Source organism: Falco peregrinus, chromosome 7 (genome assembly GCF_023634155.1).
Source record: "Falco peregrinus isolate bFalPer1 chromosome 7, bFalPer1.pri, whole genome shotgun sequence".
NCBI classification, from domain to species: Eukaryota; Metazoa; Chordata; class Aves; order Falconiformes; family Falconidae; genus Falco; species Falco peregrinus.
In genome coordinates, this window is record NC_073727.1 from 48929843 (window position 1) to 48950852 (window position 21010).

General features: G+C 39.1%; 1 protein-coding gene across 2 annotated transcripts in view; it reads right to left on the reverse strand.

Moving 5' to 3' along the window:
• UTRN (utrophin) overlaps positions 1–21010 on the reverse strand; it is a 351512-nt gene that overhangs the window by 199675 nt on the left and 130827 nt on the right. The window contains exons 1-2 of one of the 2 annotated variants that reach the window (XM_027796967.2): positions 20139–20240; positions 15114–15358 (exon numbers count right to left, since the gene is read on the reverse strand). In XM_027796967.2, coding sequence (XP_027652768.2) covers positions 15114–15257 — 144 coding nt within the window. In that variant the 5' untranslated portion in view covers positions 15258–15358; positions 20139–20240. Of the gene's footprint in view, positions 1–15113; positions 15359–20138; positions 20329–21010 lie in introns of those variants that run through there. The other variant, XM_013304556.3, reaches the window with a different exon arrangement.

Below are 21010 nucleotides of genomic sequence, written 5' to 3' on the forward strand. Positions count from 1 at the left end.
AGCACTGCAAAGAAAGATCTGGATGCTGCGCAACTGGTTCCCACACTGAAAGTGAGACAACAAAGCTAATTGGAAACGTGTGGAAAAGCACCACCTCCTTTCATTCAGCAAAGCTCTAACAAGTTCTGAGATTTTCTAACAAGTTCTAACAAGTTTCATGAAAAATTTAAACAAACAGAAAATTATTCAGGGAAGAGAAGAGTAAATGACATGTCTAAAAAGCAATGAAAAGGGAGAAATCACAATGGTCTTCCAATATATACATGTCAACTGGGAATATATATATATATATATATATTGGGGAATATACTCTCCAACTGTAAGTTCAGGTATGTGGAGAGTTGAAGAAGGACCCTACAATATACTTCCCTCAATTATAAAAAAGAAAATTTCATTCACACAGCACAAACAAATACCAACAACAAAATGCTTTAATAGTAAACACTCAAAAAAGCTGAATCAATTTATTTTAAAAGCAGCTGTAAAACCTGTCTTTAACAACAGACCAGACATACCCAGAAGTGACACAGCTGTAGATGATCTCAGCATTGGGCTAAGACTAGGGGACACAGTCTTTGTGCTCTTTTATCTGCACTGTTTCTTACCACTCACGTTATTTATTTACATATGAGAAACATGAAGATAAAACATCACCTCAAATGTCTACTTGATCTTGCTGTAGTGAACTCACATGTACAACTGTGAATTCCCCAAATACAGGGGAAATACCTTCCACAGTCATTCATTTCAGATTTGTGCATCTCCATGCTATTCGTAACATCACACAACCCTTACATACATAGCTCATTTATCTTTCCATACACAAGCCAGAAAATTGGGGGTTCTCCCTCAACAAAAATTATATTTGACGCATTAAAAAGTCAAAAGGAAATGCTGGGGCAGAATTGCAAAGGCAGAATTTCTGAACTCCAGTAGCAAATTTAGCACATATTTCCCTATCATTGGGAGCAGATGTTCTTAGGAAGGTTTCTTGCTAAATTCTGTTTGCAACTTTAAAGGCTCTTCGGGTGCAGTCATATCATATACTTCCATAGCACTATGTCTCTCATTTTAAATCAAATCCATTTTATCACTCAGACTGAAATATGTAGCTTACCTCATTCACACACCTATAAAAATACCATGACAGACTGTATAAGGAAGCAGCTTTGCTTTCTATGCACAGCTTCTCTGCAATCACACAGGCACAGTGCAATTTAATACTTTATATACAGTCTAACCCTAAAAGAACTTATGTATCAGTGGTACCACAGGAAAATCTTTTGCAATATTCACTTTGCAGAATCTCGGAATACTTATTAGTGAGACCAGATGACAGTAGGAAACCTAACAGTAGACAAGATATAGGATACCACCACTTTGAAGCCATGGTACTTTCTTAATTAGAAAAATCAGGAATAGGTTTCTCCAAAATACACAGTGAAAAAATGTTTCATTCTACTTTATGTTTACAAGTACATCTCCACCAACATTGCAACAGCTGGAAAAGTGCTGATGGAGAAAAGGGAAGAGGGCTTCCTCTTCCCTCAATACGTGAACCCAGACTGTTTGCACTGCCTCCTGCACAGTAATCATCAGGTGGCAAATTAATGCTTTTACTGTTAACTGACAGGTGATCATTTTGTAGATATTCATGGCTGTAAACACTACAGCTCAAGGTATTATACTGAAAATAACAAAGTAAGTGTTGATAGCAATACCACCTAACTACTAAGACACCCATCTTAGCAAGTAGAGCAGGTTTTCTTTAAAACAGTTTACCAACCTCTCTAGGACAGATTTTAAGGATTTGGTTTGTATACAGCAGGGGAAAAGGTGAAGGAAAGATTTGGCAAGTGACCCAAATGTTAGACATTTGTATTGCAACACAGGCACCACTAATTTCTGTTGGCAAAGGGATTACTTTGTTTCTTTTTCAGATGGGGGATGAGAGGAGCTAGAAGAATTGACAAAGAACATTCTCACAGTCTGAGGAAGAGCTTCCACAAGTTTATTCACTGACAACTTGGTCTTTTAAACGTGGGAAACAAATACATTAAACAACTACGAAGAGCAACAGTAAGTGTACATTTAGAAAGCTCGGACCCAGCGTATGGAGCCTACTTCTGTCATTTAAAAGGGCCAGTGACCAAGATTGCATAACAGCACTTCCTAATGTATGACCCAACCTTAGCCAGGCAATGTCTGAAAGCTGATCTTAAACTTGAGAAGTAAAACTTCTTCCTTCACATGAAAGGAGATTTACCACTGTGGTGACTAACCAGGAGATCTGGGGAACACAAAGAACAACTACAGCCAAAGGCACAGGGAGAGGGAGAAGGGAACGGTAGGCATTGACAACAAAGCTGTCAGTTCAAGATACTAAAACTCTGCTCAGATACCAAATCTGTGAAACAACTAGTGTTCTTGACTCTTCTTCCTTTCTCTGCTCACTGGGGTAACTTAGGTACAGTGAGGGACAGAAACAATCAGACTATCTGCCTGGCTACTACCATTATGATTTTTACTTATGACTTTGTTGTTTTGTTTGGTTTTGGGGGGTTTGGTTGTTGGGGTTTTTTGGTTGGGTTTTTTAGGGGTTTTGGGTTTTTTTTGTTTTTGGTTTTTTTTTTTTTTTGGGGGGGGGGGGTGGGGTGGGGATCCAGCTCCACAACACCAACCTCTGGATTACATGAAGAAATTTGATGCAAAACCAATTTAAAAGCTGTTTGTGATAACTGGTTTAACAGTCCAGCATTTTACTTCAGCCGATGCTGTTTCATCTTGGGTAGCATCTCTTCTCTTCTGCACGTTGAAGTGTGGCACATTTTTAACTGAATCCATCGAGCTTTTCTCCAGTTAGAGATCCAAAAGACTGGAGCAGTCAGGAAATGCTGGTTCAGATAAGCACACCAGAAGGCTGATGGGCACTGTGAAAACTGCACCAGTGCTTTGTAGCAACAGTTGTTAAAAGACTGGCTTGCCCTTAAACTACAGGTTTAACATTTTTACTTCAAAGATCAGCTTGCCATGAATACGTTTAACATTTTCACTTTAAAAAGGCAGCAGGAAAAAAAAAAAACACTTTTAAATTTACTTTTTAATTCTCTCACAGGCAAAGCCTTGTGGATAAACTGGGAATTTTTCCTCCTGTGAGGTACAGATCTCCACCTTGGAATTACATCTAGCAGCACCTCATCTTACTGCTGCCATGTTAAGACCCTTCAGAATTTCAACAGCTGTGAGCAAGACAGCTGTGTGCAGGTACCAACACTCCTCCCAAAAATGGGAGCATCCTGGAAGCACTGCAGCATCACTTCAGCTTTTGGTTGTTTTTTTTTTTTTATATGCCAAATATCATGCCATAGGTGGTCCTTTAAAGACTTTCACTGCAGCCACTGAATTTGATTTGCCACTCTCCTTCCCTTCTACACTGAGAAATAAATAAAACCTGCAAAACCTATGAAGCCAGCACCACAAGGCCTAAAAGCAAGGGCTGGCAGACCTGGAACAGGCACACTTGGAAGGCAAGCAATTGCAAAGGTGAAGGGGAAGGAAAAGGAGAGAAAAGGGAAGAGGGAGTTGCTGTTTTCCCTTGGAGCATGTATGAAAATTAATTTCAAACAATCAAACAAAAGTTGCCAGGAATCAGTTACAGTAACAGTGGAAATCAGCATTCCGAATCCTATGCTGTGATCAAATTACAAAGAATAAAATTAGCCAGAGAATATCAAATGGAACAGCACTTCACTTTCCTTTGTTCTGATTTCTTGCACTGTGAGAAATTAAAATGTACTTTCCTTTACAAAAAAAAAAGCCACAGGCAGTGATGGCCTGCATATCAGCCCAGATTTACAGCATGAGAGTGAACAAAAAGGAGGTGTAGCATCTTTTATCTCTTAGTACTCCGCACAAAGCCTGACAGCCCTGCTGCTTGAAACAGTCAAATCACAGAAATTTAAAAAAAAAAAAGAGAAAAAAAAAAAAAAAAAGAGCGAGAGAAAGTCTGAAAAGGGGATTTATCAGAAACAAGCATTCATTTTCTGTTGGTGGAACTTTTAAGGGTCTGGAGAAGGGGAGGAAGTTTAAAAAAAAATTAACACAAATGTCAACATGTGATTCAGGATTATAGCTCATTTGCTCTCTAAACTGAGAAATTTCTCCAGAGCAGTTACTTCATGCAGCCTGGTCTCTCTTCTCCTGCAGTGACACTGTGTATTTCTACAGCAAAGAGCAACTCTACTTGGCAGTTTTGTTAAGAAGGAAAGCAAACCATTGTTTTTCACCTTCTCCCATCTACCAAAATGTTGCATCACAAGCACAAAACAGACAGTGCTACATCAGCTGGGTAGAAGACAGTTGTAGCTTGCTGCCTGGCTGTGCTCTTTTATGTGCCTTTTTGTCTTTCCAACAGGTTCATTTACTCTGGCCATCTTGTCTGTAAAAGTTCCAGGCTCCCTTACGGACTGAAGCCTCAGTACTCCAAGTACAGTAATGACTGACTGCCAGCTCTGAATTCAGCAGTGTTGACTCTTAACTTCAAAAACCATCCTAGGAAATCACCATCATGAAATTCATGCCATCATTATAAACTGTAAGCCAGCTGTTTTTCTTTCTGAAGTATCTTTAATTTCATTTTATTTTTCCCTAAGTTACTACACAAATGTCACTGCCAAAGACTTATCTCTTGCAAAGATGCTGGGATAGTACCAAAATAGTCATAAAATCTAAACATAGTTTATAATCAAATTAATGCTAAACAAGACAAATTATTATACTTTGCTTATGCCCTGGGCTTTCTAAGCTGATCTAAATCACAGCTCCCTTTCATATGTCCGATGCAACTGGACTGAAGCCTGAAATATAGTTTAGAGCCTTCCCATACCTTCCACAGTTTCTGTTTAAAAATCTCATCTTATGTTCTAGATCTGCCAGAGTGTATCACAATTGTTTGATCTCCCTTGATTTCATACAAGATAAAAAGATAGATTCTAAATATATATGATATTTAGACAATCACATAGAAGATGTATGTATCATCATGAACATGTATCACTTGTGTAGAAATCCTATTTTTTCAGTAGCTTTATTTTGGGCTGTGGCTTGGTGGTTTCCATATTTTTTTGTGACCATGTTTCCCCTTCTTTTGCAGCTTAAGAACTGTGTAGTAACAGTCAAGCACTTTTATTTTCAAACTGGCCCTTAATCAACACCTCAAAGAGCATCTGTAGGTTGTTACACATGGACTGGCATAATTTCTAGCAGCTCTTACCTGGCACAGGAGACTTATAGCGAGCATGCTGACAACCAAGTTTATTAAATATGCAAAAGTAACAGAGGGCTTCATTTCTTCTGGTTTGCAGCTCTTAATTTTTGCTCAGCCTTCCTCTCTTATTCTAGAATAATGTTCATTAAGCTTCAGCACAACCAACTTGAATCTCGAGGGAACATACACATTCTCAACAATGTACCAGACATTAATAATGTTAAAGTCTGTATTTTCTCACTAACAAAATCTTCCTTGCCGCCTCAAATTTTGGTTAGGGACCTTGAATATTAAAGATTAACACACTTAACCCAGTACAGCATACAGTCTTCTTAGACTGAAGCATAACCTTGACTCATTCCTGAATTCAACTGACTTTTAAGATATTAACCACACCACCCAAAACTATCTTTCATTTGGTTTTCATGTTTTCCATTGTTTACTTGTTGCATGAAATCTCCATACAACTGCTCTGTTCATACTGGAAGAAATTTGAAAGATTACCTGTTAACCTAAAACCAGAGGATTGTTATAAATGCATGGAAAAAAATAGTTGCTCTTCAGCCACACTACAAGATCTTTCCACTGCAACACCCTACTGACCACTGCTTCTGTCTGCAGATCAGCCCACATACTGACAAATACTCATGTTCCCAAATGAATATCATCTTTTATGCCACAGGAAGAGGTTAGTAGCCATAGACAAACCAAATTAGTTGTTGTATTACACAAGCAGGCTACAGTTCTACCCTCCTATTGCAATCACTTACCAGCAATGTCAAAATAAAACCATGCTCTAAGTTTGAGCAACACTTCCCTCTTGACACTTTTCCTTTAGTGGATTGACCCTAATCCATAGATCCATAGCTGAAAATAACTTTTAGCTGGTATCTTCAATTTATGAGGCTGTCTCAAAAAGAAAGCAAGAAGCGGGGGAGGGGGCAGAAACTTTTGTGCTTGCTAATAAAGAAATACTAAGCAGTTGGGAGTGAGGGAACAGATGAACAAACATGGAACTTTGTGTAACCTGTAACTTTATTATGCTTCCATCCTATCCTCAGGGAAACCCAAATATTAAGAAGTGGGTGACTCATTTAAACTCTGTAGTTCAAAATTTGCTTTCAGTATCATGAAGAGGAGAAAGGCATTTGTTTCAACTAGTTTGCGTTGTTGGAACTTGCAGCAAATGAGTACTTCTCTTTGTAGCAAACAATAAGAGAATTAACCAAGAGAGTTATACTATTTGATATGCAACATTGAAAATTAAACATGAAGGGTGACTGATTAGTTCACAGTTAATAACGCATTCTTCCTTAAAAGAAGAAGAAAAGAACCAGGCATGGTTCTAACAGAGTCCAAAGATGACAGGTGACAGAAAGCAGTGACCTCAGATGACTGTTCTAGGACCACATCCCAAAACCCAGCACAATTAGCACTAATTGGTCAGCAGCCTCAGCAGAAATGCCAAAAATCGAGCAAGCACTGAAAACCAGTCTCTTCATCTCCCCAGAAAGGATGCTTTCTTAAGGTCAGAAATTTGAAACACCAGTGCAGAGAAGCTAGCAGTTCCCCTGTTAGCGCAACACTGGAAAAAACACTGGAAAAAAATAGATACAGGGCTCATCAGCAACTGAGAAGCATCTACATCAGCAGCAGCATTTCAATTTGTTACTTCACTTGCAGCACCAGCACCTACCATATTTACTATACACCAGTAACCACCAGTAAATATAGTTCCATTACAACTATGAAGAATTTCTTTCTGTAGTGCAACCCAGGACATCAGTTACCAGGAACGCTATTGACATCTTCCATGCACATTCAGTCACCCAGTTACGCAGAACTGCTTAAAGTTACTACTTCTTTGAAGTAAAATGCTTTGCAGCAAAGCGTATCAAGACCGCCTAGCATGAAAACATCATAGGGCAGCCACAGGTCTGCAAGCAGTGGATACAAAATAGGAACCTTGCAGGGGAACTTTGGAAGTATTGTAGCAGTTAGTCTGGATTAAAAGGAGAGGGGAAGGCAAAAGGGAGGGCAGAACTCTTCCAAAGTCCATGATGACTAGCAGCGACAGGACAGATTCAAACAGCACTATTTTCCCAGCTACATCATGAGTGCAGGTGTCTTAAAACAAGCTCAAATGATCTGCATGAAGACGGAGACAAGACAGTCAGTTCTTTAGATGGGAACTGGTGAAGCACTATATTGTTTTAGGCACCGACTGCTTCAGAACTTCATGAATTTGGGCAGGGTAATTGAGTCCTAAGGGAAAGAGGGAAAAAAAAATTGCTCCCTGAAAAATGGCAGCAATCAAAAAGCACTGTGGTAAAATACTATGGTAAGATGGTCTCATATATCAAATATCGATCCAGCTCCTGTAAACACGTGAAGTTCATGGAAGTAAATTTTCCCATTAATCCAACATTCATGCCTTAATATAACTACCCCATATTATATATTCATTTTCATTCTCGCTGCAATAGCAAAATATTTTCAGGAAAAAAAAAACCCACACACATCAGATTTTATATGTAAAAGGTTTCTAAAGGCATGTCCTCACACCCTCTGTCCTCCTTTCCTCCCTTCCAAATTACTACTGAAATGCTATTAAAAAAACCCAACCTTATATGCTAGAACCCATCTTCCCATGTTAAGATGCATTCTGCTTGCAAATAGGAATGATTGGTGCAGCAGTTAAAAATACCAAATTTATGAAGCTTTATGTCTTCTCCCATTTTGTTTCTTCTTGTTTTCTCACAGAGCAACAATTTCTAGAGAAGCCTGATAAATACACAGAGCACCAGAGAGCAGTCTTCTGTAAAAAAAGATTTACCCATTTATTATATGGTTTCATTTGGCACTGATGATTAGACAAATGGCAAAACAAAACAGTTACATTTAGGTCAGCCTCATCACTCGGGACATGCACAACTTTTCCTTGAAAGGGGCTAGTGGCATGTTCTTCTTTTTGAGTTTTTAAAACATCATCTGAAAATGCAAAAGTAAGGTGGGGCAGCAGGTTAGACGACAGGAAGAAGTTTTATGTTATATTGAAGCGCCTGAAGTGCCTTCTCATCACAGCCACAAAATTCAGATACACACCAAATGCCTGACTGTACCACGTTGTTACCATTGAAGTTACACTTCAGCAAAAGGATTTGCAAATGAACACGTGCTACAGCTGTAGAGCAGACTCCTAGCAGGCCCAGATTTAGATCAAAATTCAGCACGGTAGTAAGAATTTTTCACACGGGGTAAAAACATGAAGTTCCTTTTGATAGGAAGTGGCAACACAGTCACAGCTGAAAACTGCTGTACTATAGTTTTGACTATTTTAGTCTTCACTCATAAGCTAATAGGGCACCAGCACAGAGAATCGTAGAAAATCGCCGAGTTCTAAGATCTCTGGAGGTCAACAGTCAAACCTCCTGCCAATTTCAAAGCTAGGTCTGGCTGCTAAGGACCTTTATCAATCACAGCTTTTAATACCTCTAGAGCTGGAAATACAACAGCCTCTTTGGGCAGCCCACTCCAGTGCTCAGCTACAACTGCTGTGCAGAATCATTGCCCTTATGCCCAACTCCCGTGCTGCAGCTTGTTCCCACTGCTGCTTTCCCTTTCACAGAGCACCTCCAAGAAAAGCCTGGCTCCATCTCCATCTTCTATAACAACTACCCACCAGGTAGGTAGTGACAGCATTTGGAAACCCCTGGAACCTTCTCCCCTCCAAATTAAATTAAGCCAGCCTCCTCCACCTCTACTCCTGTCACGTGCTCCAGCCTCCAAACACTGGACTCTCCCAAGTCTCTCAGTGTCTTTCAAACTGGGGGCCTGAAACCAACTGTGGTATTCTAGACTTGATCTTATGAGTGCTCAGGAGACAAGAATAATCACTTGTCCCTGTCTGATGGCTACAGTCTTGCTCAAAGAACCTGTACCAATGAATTGGATTATTCCCTTCTCAGGTACAAGAATTTGCTTTGGGATCTTTTTGTTGCTTTTTTAAAGAACTTTACGGGGTTCCTGTCAGCTCATCCCTACCACTTGAGGCCCCAGTGAATGGGAACATACTGAAGATTCCTCCACAATCTGGTATCTTTCACAAACCTGCTGAAGGTGCACTCTGACCGACTGTATGGATTCATAACTTTGCTAAACAGTACTAGCCTCAGCCCCCACCCTTCAGGAACATCAACGACCCAGCCAGTTTTCTTCCCACCTTTTGGCTCATCTATCCTGTCCATGTAACCCCACCTTGACCACCAGAGACTCTGTCAAATGTCTTTCTAAAGTCAAGATCAGGGAACGCTACTGCTTTCCCCTCATCCAAAATGGACAGCAACAACTTTCTTACAGAAAGCAACCAGGTTGGGCACCCTTCTTATAATCCGTGCTGGCTCTTCACAATCACCTTCTTGTTCTTTTATGCTTGCTTACTAAACTAAACTGTTGCCTGGGGACTTATCAAAAACATTTTCTTTAAAGACTGAGGACACATGGATTCTTGGGAAAAAAAGACTTAGCTCCTAAATCTCTCTGTCAAGAGGTCTTCCCAATACTTTACCTACAAGTTTCTCCTCTAAATTCTGTCTGTCCTTCTTAGTCCATCTCCAATCACAACGAGAGTCTGCATCTGTGGTAATCACCTGTCTTCATAAATCTGCTTATCCTGTCCTCAGGAAGGGGATGGGAATTCTCAGGATCTCATCTCTCTCTAGTTTAATGAAAACAATAAAATACAGTGCCACTATTCCACTGATTTTTTTTAACTAGATCCCTCCAAAATTCCAGAAGGAATCAATCTATAACATGCTGACAGTTAACAGCATCTTGCCTATACACCAAAGCTCTTAACTGTCCTTATCTGTCACTGGTAAACTTCGTACAAAAGTGCAATTTGATACCAATAAAGATTAAGTTCCATTATAGCTATTATACTTCCAAACTGAATTTCATTTGTTGTCCATATTTCCAGTTTTCATGTCTTTTGACTTATGGGATAGTCATTTTCAGCCTTCACCTACCTCATTTTTCTAAAGCCATTAAACTTTCTCCCTTCAGCCTTCCATTGCTTCTGTAGTTGTGATTGTTCTACAATAAATGCCAGTAACAAATCAATTTTCATCTGCCAGGACTTCCAGATGCCTATCATTTCAAGTACTCTTTCACCAGTATTCAGCATTGCAACTTTTAATCCATATCCAAAAAGAAATTATGTCCATCTCATTCATTTTAAATGATCACTGACTTAGGTGCATTCTTAGCTTATTCACGTTTCTCCAAATTATAAGGGTTTTTTGTCATTTCAGTCACTAAACACCATCATGCTATCTGTTGCACTTTTAAGCTCTGTAAGTCTTCATTAGCTGCATGTTAAACCTGTTCTGCTTACCATACACCCAAGTCATGCTCCATCCCACTCCTGCACATATGCGATCTCATGAAATCACGACAAATGCCAGTTCTTCTACAGTCATTTTTAACACAAACAAGGTGTGGGTGTTTGGAAGTAGGATGGTTACACACTTCTGTTAGATAAAAGCTAAACTCACAAGATGCTGATCATTAGATATTATTTAATAAATCTCCTGTTTCAAAATACACCTTTTTTTTTTTTTAACCAGTGCACTTTTAGCCTCATTGTATTTCAGTAGATAACAGTCATTATATCCAAGGTTCCCTTTAATTCTGCCCTCCTCCCTTCTTTAAGGTTTTATAGTAGACCTAGATCTAACTAGAATGTCCCTCATACAACTAGAACAATACTGAGCAGCCCAGACTTAACTTTCACATCTAAAAAAAGAAATCATCTGCATAATTCAGCAATGCTTTTGATGACAGATGCACTGCTTCATTTTCCAACCAACAACTAGCTTAATACAGTACTCTACTTCAGACCATGCTTCCAAAATTAGCTTCTGTTCTCCCTTCTCCTGTCCAATAGATATGTATTACATCACAGCTGTAATGCCTTCTCTTCATTCACACTTGATTACCTGCATTTCATACCCAAATGTGATCAATTTACTTGATTTATTTTCTAAATCAACTTGAAGTCATATGAACAGGAAACTTTGTTGAATTCGTTGGAACCAGGATCGACCTACCCATCTCCCAAGACAGCCTTTCACACTTTTTTTGCCCTAATCCCCACCCCCACCCCCCACCCCCATCACCTTCACATTTTTTTCAAAATTTCATAGTAACAGAGCCTTTGCTGCTACTCTCAAAATTCAATGTAACATAAATATCCTCTGGAATGAAATCACCAGTATCACAGCAAAAGAGGATTTTGGCTGACCCCAGCATTCGCTGTATTTTTAACTTTCTGTGGTTTTATAAATTTAACACTAGCCATAAAAAAAATTAAAGGCAGTAAATGAATGAATTGCATTTCAAGTTACGTATTCATAAAAAAAGAGCTACAAGATACATATTTCTGATGCATGGTTTATCTTCACAGCTGAGGAAGTCAGGAACTCATTTAAGTTACCATGTATCACATCCAGATTGAAGACTCACATTGGATCAGGTTTGAGATTTCAAGTATTTTATATGAAGAAACTTACTTATTTTTAAAGACGGTTCTGCTCAAGAAGTCATCACAAAAGAAATGAGAAAATACCCTCTCACCTACTAGCTATGTTCCTCAGTCTGTTCTGCAGTGGATGAATGCTCCAGTCCCTGACTGTTAGCAATGTGTTTCAAAAATACCAGTCCAGTTCCACGAGCAGCATACGTATTTCCAGGTAATCCTTTACCTGCCTGACAGATGTGCACTATTCTTTTACTTCTGTCAAGGAACTTAAAGAAAGCTTCCCTATTTTCTCCTTCATTTTCATAAGTAATAGTGTAGTTCCAGTCTCTCAGAAGAGATCTATTGATTTGTGCCTTACTGTGATGTTTTTCTGTTCCCAATGACATCCTAAATTCATTCTTGTCTGAGCTAGTTGGATATAAGTAAGCCATTCTTTAACGAACAATCACATATTAGCAAGAACACAGAGCAAATGACAGCCCCTACCAAACATTTTTCTGGTTGTTAACTTTGAGTGTCAACACGTTACAAAAAAGTTATGAAACAAAGCTGCTAACAACAACCAAGCAAAACTTATTAGACAGTGTCCTGACAACAAAATGCTAAATGTACATATTTTGCCCTCATTTACCACTAATTTCAGTGTAAAAGAATCAAACAGCAATACTAGTGAAAAGTCACATCTTGCAAAACTCACCTTGGTACAACAAAATTAGCGAAAGAACAAACAGCAGAAGTATCCTAAACCCTGGATTTCCTGTTTGTCAGCAATGCTGTAATATACTACCAAAGTGTTTATTTTCATTTCTGCTTTTAAGAAATTTGCAAAATGAAGACTGAACATGGAGCGCTACTATTATACGAAGCTGCTAATAAGAGAAAAAAATACTACTTTCCCCAGTACAGCTCAATAATAAATTCTTGTTTACTCTTTAGTAAACAGTGCGTTTTAAAAACAAACTCTAACTTCAAGAATTTGCCTTAAATATTTAATTGGCACTTTTTTTAATGTTTATTTCACTGGCACTCAGTTATGCTTCAGAGGACACCTCACATGAAACATTTAGATGATAGCTCATGAAGCAACTCCCCTGTACACGATGCAATAATTCATATACTCTTTAGTAAATGACTTCTCTTCAGCAGAACTGAACTATATTAGTGTATCCGCAAAGTTCGCAAGACACATACGAACTTGTGAAATTCCGAAGACAGAAGTATACAGAGCACTACAAGAAATCCTTCCTGACAGTCAGTGCTGCTTTTAAGGTGTAATTTCCATACCATTTTCTCATCTACGTATTAACATTTCCATCACCAGACTCTCATATATCATTGCCTTACATTGACACCTGCTGGAAGTGACTGGGACTGTAAACCATTCCTTTTTTCCCCTCAATAAGTGCCGGATTTAACTCTACAGGCAGACCGCTAATTCTGCTTCCAGTAAACTAACCACAGATACCTGAAAGAGCTAAGCTGCATGACATTTTAACGAACAGAAAAACATACACTGTGTAATTTTAAACCACAGAAAAATTCCCAAGGCTATCACTGCAGAGGTTCTCAATCAGAAAACATAATTTAGTAACAGCCTTTGAGAAGATTTTTTTTTTTACTACCCCTTGGGTAGATTTAAACTCAACAAATTAAGTATCCAATCCTTTACCAGGCTTTCAGGCTAATTAGCAAATAATTATTACTGCAAGAGTCACTAAGCAGTTCTTGCTTGACAAACGTTGCAAACAAGCTTATACACAAAAATGTGACTAAATAGGTTTTAAAGCACTTTTAATTTCCTAGCACTTATGAAAAAAGAATTAAAAATCATGTCTTTACATTAATGAAAAAAGACTTGCTTATTCACAAAAGCAATCAGGCCTGTTTAATGATAGAATTGATAAAAACAGGAATAACTGAGGCATGTTTGTAAAAACAGCTTGTATTACTGTCTATCACCTCATAATGAAGATACACCGCTTGTTCAGCTTTGTAAACAGAAACACACTGAAACAATTACCTGAAAACGATGTGATTTTCCCCATATGCCAGAACTTCCTCCACAAGCTTCACTATTATGAACCAGATACTGCATTATACCCTTTTCTTACTTCCAAACTCTACTGTAGAGGTGGGATCTCTTTTACTTGATGTCATTTTTGTATTTCTCATAACAGAAAACACATTTCAGATTGCAGCAAGTAGGAAGAGTTACAGTGGCTTTCCTTTACTGTCAGAATAAGACATAGTCATGCACTTTTGTTTTCACACACTTTGTATGCAAAACTCAGGCACCAAAAACACAGGCAGTTTTGAAGTATCACAGGGAGCAAGGATAAAAAAACAAGTTCAAAGGCAACTAAACAGAATTTCTATATAGTTCTGTCAGTATACAGCTGAAGACCTCTCCAATTTTCTATTTTTCTGAAGTTACAAAGCAGGATCCTTATATGAAAGCTCAATAATACACCGCAGTATGACCGTTCCACACGGGCACCGACACCACAGCAGTATTAACTCCTAGACTTTACAGACCAGTTTGAAATTGCTGTTGTTGTTGTTTTAATCTGCTGAGTGATCAACCTAGTTAAAAAATTATTTTTACTAGGTAGCTTTGATCATTACCACAGAATTAAAGTTCTGAACTACTGAACCTGTGCACAAAACAAAAAAAAAAGTAAACAGTCTCAGTGGAAGCAAAAATAGTCAGCCACCAAAACACTAACAGCAAAAATACCAGTAAGAGTGGTAGCCTACGAAAACATGCTTTTCCTCCAACCATTCCTTATTTTTTAACTCTGAAAGAACTCTCTATAAATACAGGCAATTGAAGGCAAAATTTCATGGCTGTGTAAGTCCGCTGAACTCATGCCTAAATGAAAGTTTCATAAAGCTCAAACGCAAAAACACTGGGCATGGAAGAATGCAGTTACTCTACATAATGGGTACCCAGGAGTTGAAGTACTGCATTTACCAAGAATTAACCAACTCCTTTAAAAAAGATGTGGCAGTATTTTAAAAAAGATCATAGAACATTAACAGTTTCCTTCCAGACACTTAAATGCCAGGTTGAGAGCACATCTTTTTTTAAAAAAAAAAAATAAATGTATCATTGACAACACAGGGGGGGGTTGTATTGCATTATTGAACAAAAACACATAAAAGCATGGCAGGATTAAAAAAAAAATAAAAATGCTAGATAGCCTAGATACTTCTGACACACAGCTCATTCTTACTTTCTTCTCATCTCAGAAAGACAACAGAGTTAGCATTAGACACTCAAGATTTAGGGCTTACATTTCTTACCTTACAAAGCTTCTGGTAACGGGGAGAAGAAACTGCCATCCTCTGTAAACGATGCAACAGCACCACAACTTTCTGCAGAGACGTTCTCACCACAGCCATCATTTTAAGTTTGCCACGCTTCTGAAGACACCTCAGAATTTGCATTATAAATGAAGAGCAACTATCATTTCCTCCCGGTCAGTGGACAATGATTTGCCAGCTTTCTGAGCATGCTCTCTTCCAGGACTGCTTTTGCTAGCCACGGGCTTTATATGTTTCAAAAGCAAAGGAGGTTGATATAGCATAAGTTTCTCTCTCAAAATAACCCCACAAAACAAATGCAAAAAACCCCAAAACACAAAAAAACAACAAAACACAAACAGCCTTCACAGATTCTTCTAACCGGTACTGCTCAGCTCTGCTTGTGCAGAGGGTAAATGAAGTTGTTGAGCAGCCGAGCGTCTGCCACCATTCAGGAGTGCACTAAATAGCAAGGAAGGTTATTAATTTAAGCACGAAAGCTGCAGGAACAAAAAAGGAATTCCTTCAGGAAGACGGCTCCAGTGTATCACAACAGTTGTTCTCCCCTAGTAGCTGCTTTCTATCGGCAGGCTGAGCATTTGCTCCCTCACTCTGAGAAAGGATGCTCTCATCCTCAGACTGAACGCAGCTCTGGCAGAGCTGTAGAGTGAGTGAATTAACAGACCGTGTTATAAATCTTGAGAGAGGAGCAGAGGGATACCTGCCCTAATTATATCAGCCATACGTTAAAGGCTAATAAATCACAGAGGCGCTTCTCAAAACTAGATTACCCAATACAAAAGGAAAAACTGCAGGGGGTAAACCTCTCTGCTATGAAAACTCTCTTAAAGCTCAAAGGAATCTCAAAGGATCTCACTTGTGCCAGAAAGTAGGAATGTTTTTCAGGAGTCGTTTCCAATTAAAATCTTTTCCTGAATGACTTATTAGGACAAGAAAGAATAGGATTTTGACAAATTAAAAGCACACAGTTGCACCATCACCCCTTTTCCTAGCCATCCTTGAATCCAAAGAGCTAACGTCATTTTGATGTTTTTCCCATGACAAAGCAGAATTATTTAAGCCATCTAAGGATGGTAGCAGGATGTCCAAGAGCATGGAAGTGTTTTGCTACCAGCAAGGCACTCCCAATGCAATGTAGCCAACATACCCCTAGGTGTGGCGATACTGCAGCATAACCAGAGACAAGCTATTTCTTACTACTTCCAAAGGTGCGCTACAATGAATCAACTAAAACCTGTATTAGAGGGGTTGCTGTGGGGAAGGTTCGGGGAGGACATTATCACAGTAGGAGGTAGACACTATTACAACTAATCGTATTATCTAACGTGCATATTGCCATGTGAACTGGTACATACCCTTTTCAAGCACACCAATCAGCACGGTATGGAGTCACCAACTACTGGCAGCAAGACAAGTTCACACAATCCTAGATAATACATAGCTTAGACGCCAGCGCATTATACACTGCTCTGCCTGTTCTCAGGCACTTTCCATCTGAAGGGGTGAGTGCCAGGTACAGGTTCTCCATACAGGATATTTTAAAACTCCTGCCATCCAATTCTGCTAACACAACCTTTTCATCCTTGGTTTTCGAACTGAATCAATGTTTCTACCAGTTCCCAGGTAAACTGCTTTTACCCGAACTGTTTTGCTCCTGATCTGTCCAGCACCAATGACAACATCGTTTTGAGGAAACAGAACCTTCATTCCACCCAGTATATAGAAATCTTACCACCTGTGTTCTCCACCTTGCTAAATTCACCTTCTTTCCTCATCTTTACCACTCATTTGAACCATTCCCCTGCACTCCATTGCTCCTGGCTTCTATCTACTCTCCTCCCACCAGAGGTCCGTTCCTTTAATCTACCAGCTCTACCCTACCACCATTAGCTGACGTGCTGTTCCCAACATCTTTTGACGAAACCTATGAAGCAGCCAAGTCAGAAAACACTGAGGCATTCAGAAATGACTGTGCAACAGCTCAAACTTCTTCTGTGTAGGGTACAGCCACCTCATTTCAATTCTGCTTTTTTCCTGCCCAGCCAATATACAAGTTTAAATCAAAGAGTGAGACAAAAAAACAGCCCACCGCTGGTCATAATAATTTTAATTTACAATAAAACAAACTTTTAAATTATTCTGAACATCTTTGCATCTGTAGGCACAGAACTTAACACACATTGAGCTGGCGCTACTTCTTACTATTTCCTAGCTCATTTTCTGCATCTTGCTTCAAATTAGTTTTTAACCTCTTTTGGGTGGCTGCTAAACATTTTGCAACACAGACTGGAGTGTTTCAGCACCAACCTGAAAAGAAAGTCTTCTGCAACAGACACTGAGAGAATGAATTAAAAAGACTGATGTATGATTGAATTTCCTCCTTTTCAAAAATAAATTATATATTGTGCTTAAAGTTTGCATTACAGTGCTGTTGCTAGTGTCAGATGTCACAACAGAAGGCAAAACAAGGCTTCAGTGGTGCCCAGATCACTGATTCTACTGTAGCGCAGCTTCAGCTGCAGCCAAGCAAGTTAGCCCAAAAGTGTAATGGAGGATAATCCTCCCATGCACACAGACACAGATGCCAGTTTAACTGAGGATCCTATTTCGAAAATGCATGACATAACAGAAAAAAAATCATCAGGTTTTGTCTACGTACCGCACATTTCATCTAGAATTTATCACACCTTAAACTCATAGTAAAGCTTTACTCAATGCACAAGCCTTGGGGGCAGAGGTATCTTCAGACTGGAGAAAGTCACAAGTTCTGCGTTCTTAAAACCCTTCAGAAGAAATACTTCTTCGCATATTCAACGAAGCACAAAGAAAAACATTGTTATTTTATACCACTCAACATGGAAAGAACAAGAAGTGATCTTTGTTTAATCAGATATTAAGCTTAAAAACTTGCAAGGAAGTGGGCTTGATTTTTTTTAAGGTACAGCAACAGGTTAGAGCTTCATTTTGTTTTCGAAAGTTCATTTCAACAAATATCTGAAAACAGATGTGACGATTTTTGGAGGGTTTGCCAGTGTCATGATATGAACGTCTCCAGTTATAGTTAAAGCAAGGCTGAAAGACGGCAGGGAACAAAGTACATTTTGGAAGCCATTATGCTATGACAGTCTTTGACATACTCAACTTCCTTTGGTAGCTGAAAAAGCTCACAATATTATGTAAAGTCATGGGCAAGTTCAGTGATTATGCTTCATATGCACAGTGTGTAGAAGCATACAGTCACAGAAAAGATTGAGAATATCAGGTAACAGGATGCTGGATAAGCTCAAGCCAGGACAATGGGCATGGTCAGAGCCAATCATAGACCTTCTCCACACAGCAGGCAGTCTGCACAGCAGTTTCTCCCCTCACACAGCACAACCCCGGCAATTTTAACCAGACTGTAGCACAATGAAGGAGGGAAAACAGTCTTCCATTGCCAAGGTGCTTCGCAGCTGTGTAGAGCCAACAAGCAAATTATGAAATAACAGCTTTATCTTGGTGTGAATGACTACATGGAATGCAAGGTAATGCAGAAATAAGTCTACATACAGCACTGCCTCATGTTGTTAGCTGCCTGTGGCCCTGATTTAGCTCTTCCATCTCCACTACACTACTTGACTGGGGGGGGGACTGCCATAGAAAGTATATTACACTTCTAGGTGTTGCAGTTCCAGGCTAGTCTCAGCATTTCACAGAGTCACATCTCCACAGATGAGTTACTTGACTGACCAGAATCATGTAAATATTGGTGAGCGACAACAGACACAAGCTTCCACAATACATTGCTGTCTTCCTCATGATCACAGTGAGCAGCTTGCAATCAGATACTTTCAAGTCTTTTTTCATTTAAATTCAATGTAGATATGTTCAGGTTAACAGCACTACCAAAAATAGCACTTTTCATTATAAGCTGTTCAAAACCCATGAACTTCGACCACAGATGACATTATTCCAAACCCAGAGTGCAGGATTTAATAACTGATCTAAGCTGCCCAGTTCTGTGCATATCAAAATAACTGTGCTAACTGACACAATTTAATTGAAGAAAAATATATATTGAAACATTCAGGAGAAAGAAGACACATGAACAGCGTTCACATCAGATAAACAGTACGAAAGAATTTCATGTATTATAGAAACACAAAATCCTTTTAGCCAGTGATATTCAACCTCTTGCTACCACAGACTCAAAGACAGTATTTTTTAAAAGAGCTATCAGGTCTCCACACCCTTTCCTCCTGTTTTCCCTCAATACACTGTACCCTTAATGGAGGCTAAACCCCGTTTCTCTCTCTCCCTCCTACCTCCCCAAAGGAGATCTATAGTGTGTACAATGGCAGGAACAGCCAGACCATGTGATATTCAGCTAGGCCATGCTTCTTAGACAGGGAGAAGGGATCTCCCTTCTAGATTTGAGAGAAGCAAGGGTGTCTATGTATTAAAAAAAGACTGTAAATGGTGTCAGTTAGTCTTCTCAGTTATATCTCAGGTTTCCAGCCTGTGGCCTGTCCAGGAAGGAAGGCCAGCTGGGGAGCTGCTGGGCAGCAGGAGAGGGAGAAGAGTGACCCAAGCATGACAACCTCTTAGATTGCTGGAAAAGCATGAGGAAGGTGGCAGACAGGGATAGGAAACAGTGCAGCCCAGGAGGTCCTTACTTGGAAGGAAGTAGATTACATTGGTTGGCTGGACAATCGCACAATATGACTGAGTTTAAAAAAGTACACACTTCCTGAATACAGTCACCCTCCAAGGTTTAATATGCTTGCTGAATACAGTCACCCTCCAAGGACATTTAAGAGCCCTCAATGCCACAGATGTCCACAAGATATGTAGTTCAAACCTTAGGAAGAAAAATCTGCTTCCTTCACACACCTGACTTCTAAAACACTGTTTTTGAAACACCTTCCAATAGGCTGCAGGTTTCCTCACTCTAGCAGATCACCTTCTTTTATATTTGCCATTGAGAAAAAACATGAACTGCAGCAGTATTATTTAGTTTCTTACCTGCATCTGCTTTCTGAGTTCCCGTACGCAGGCACTGTCCTGAGCAGTGTTCTCACGCTGGGATGCATCTGCTAGAACATTAACTGTTGTCTCTGCCTCTTGAAGCCACTTGAGAAAGCTCTCCAGATCCTTGTGTGAGGTCTGTACTGTCTTCAGCTCAGTCTCCAAGAAATTCTGCCTATCAACAGCTCTGAAAACAAGCCAAATGTCAGAATATACCCTCATAACATACAGCATTACATACATCATAATGAAACTACTAAAGGAAAAGCTGGAAGTTATCCCTACTAAGAAATTATATATCTGTCACAGCTTGGTTTATCATTGTTTTTATCACTGTTTCTCTGGTGGTTATATCTATAGAACAGGTCTTCTGAACCGGTTATATATGTCACAGCCCTTTCTAAAGAGTCATGTTGAAGAAACTAAGTTCTTAATTAAAAACTTGTTTTTTTCTTTTTGAGTATTGCCATCATGGACTTATGCTGTCCCAAATGGTAGAAGTGTTATTCCCATAAGCGAAAAGCTTGAGTACTTCTTATTGACAAAAATCATACAGAGTAGAAGCACTGAGAGTTTGGGGTATTTTTTTCTCTTTTACAGTGAGCAGTAACATTTCCCTTAATCTGTAAGAGTTAAGTCTTGAGGGATGCAAAGTCAAATATGTAGTTCTCTCAGCTAAAAAACAAGACTTTTGACATTGTCACTCAGACAAACAGAATAATACACTGCCATCATAACAGTCAAGCCATGCTCAACATGCTTAAATTAAAAAAAAAAGAAGGAAAAAAGAAAAGACCAGAAGAATATAGCTCAAATTTTCCAATCAATCCAAAAGATCTCTAGTTGGTACAAACACAAATTTTTTTGTT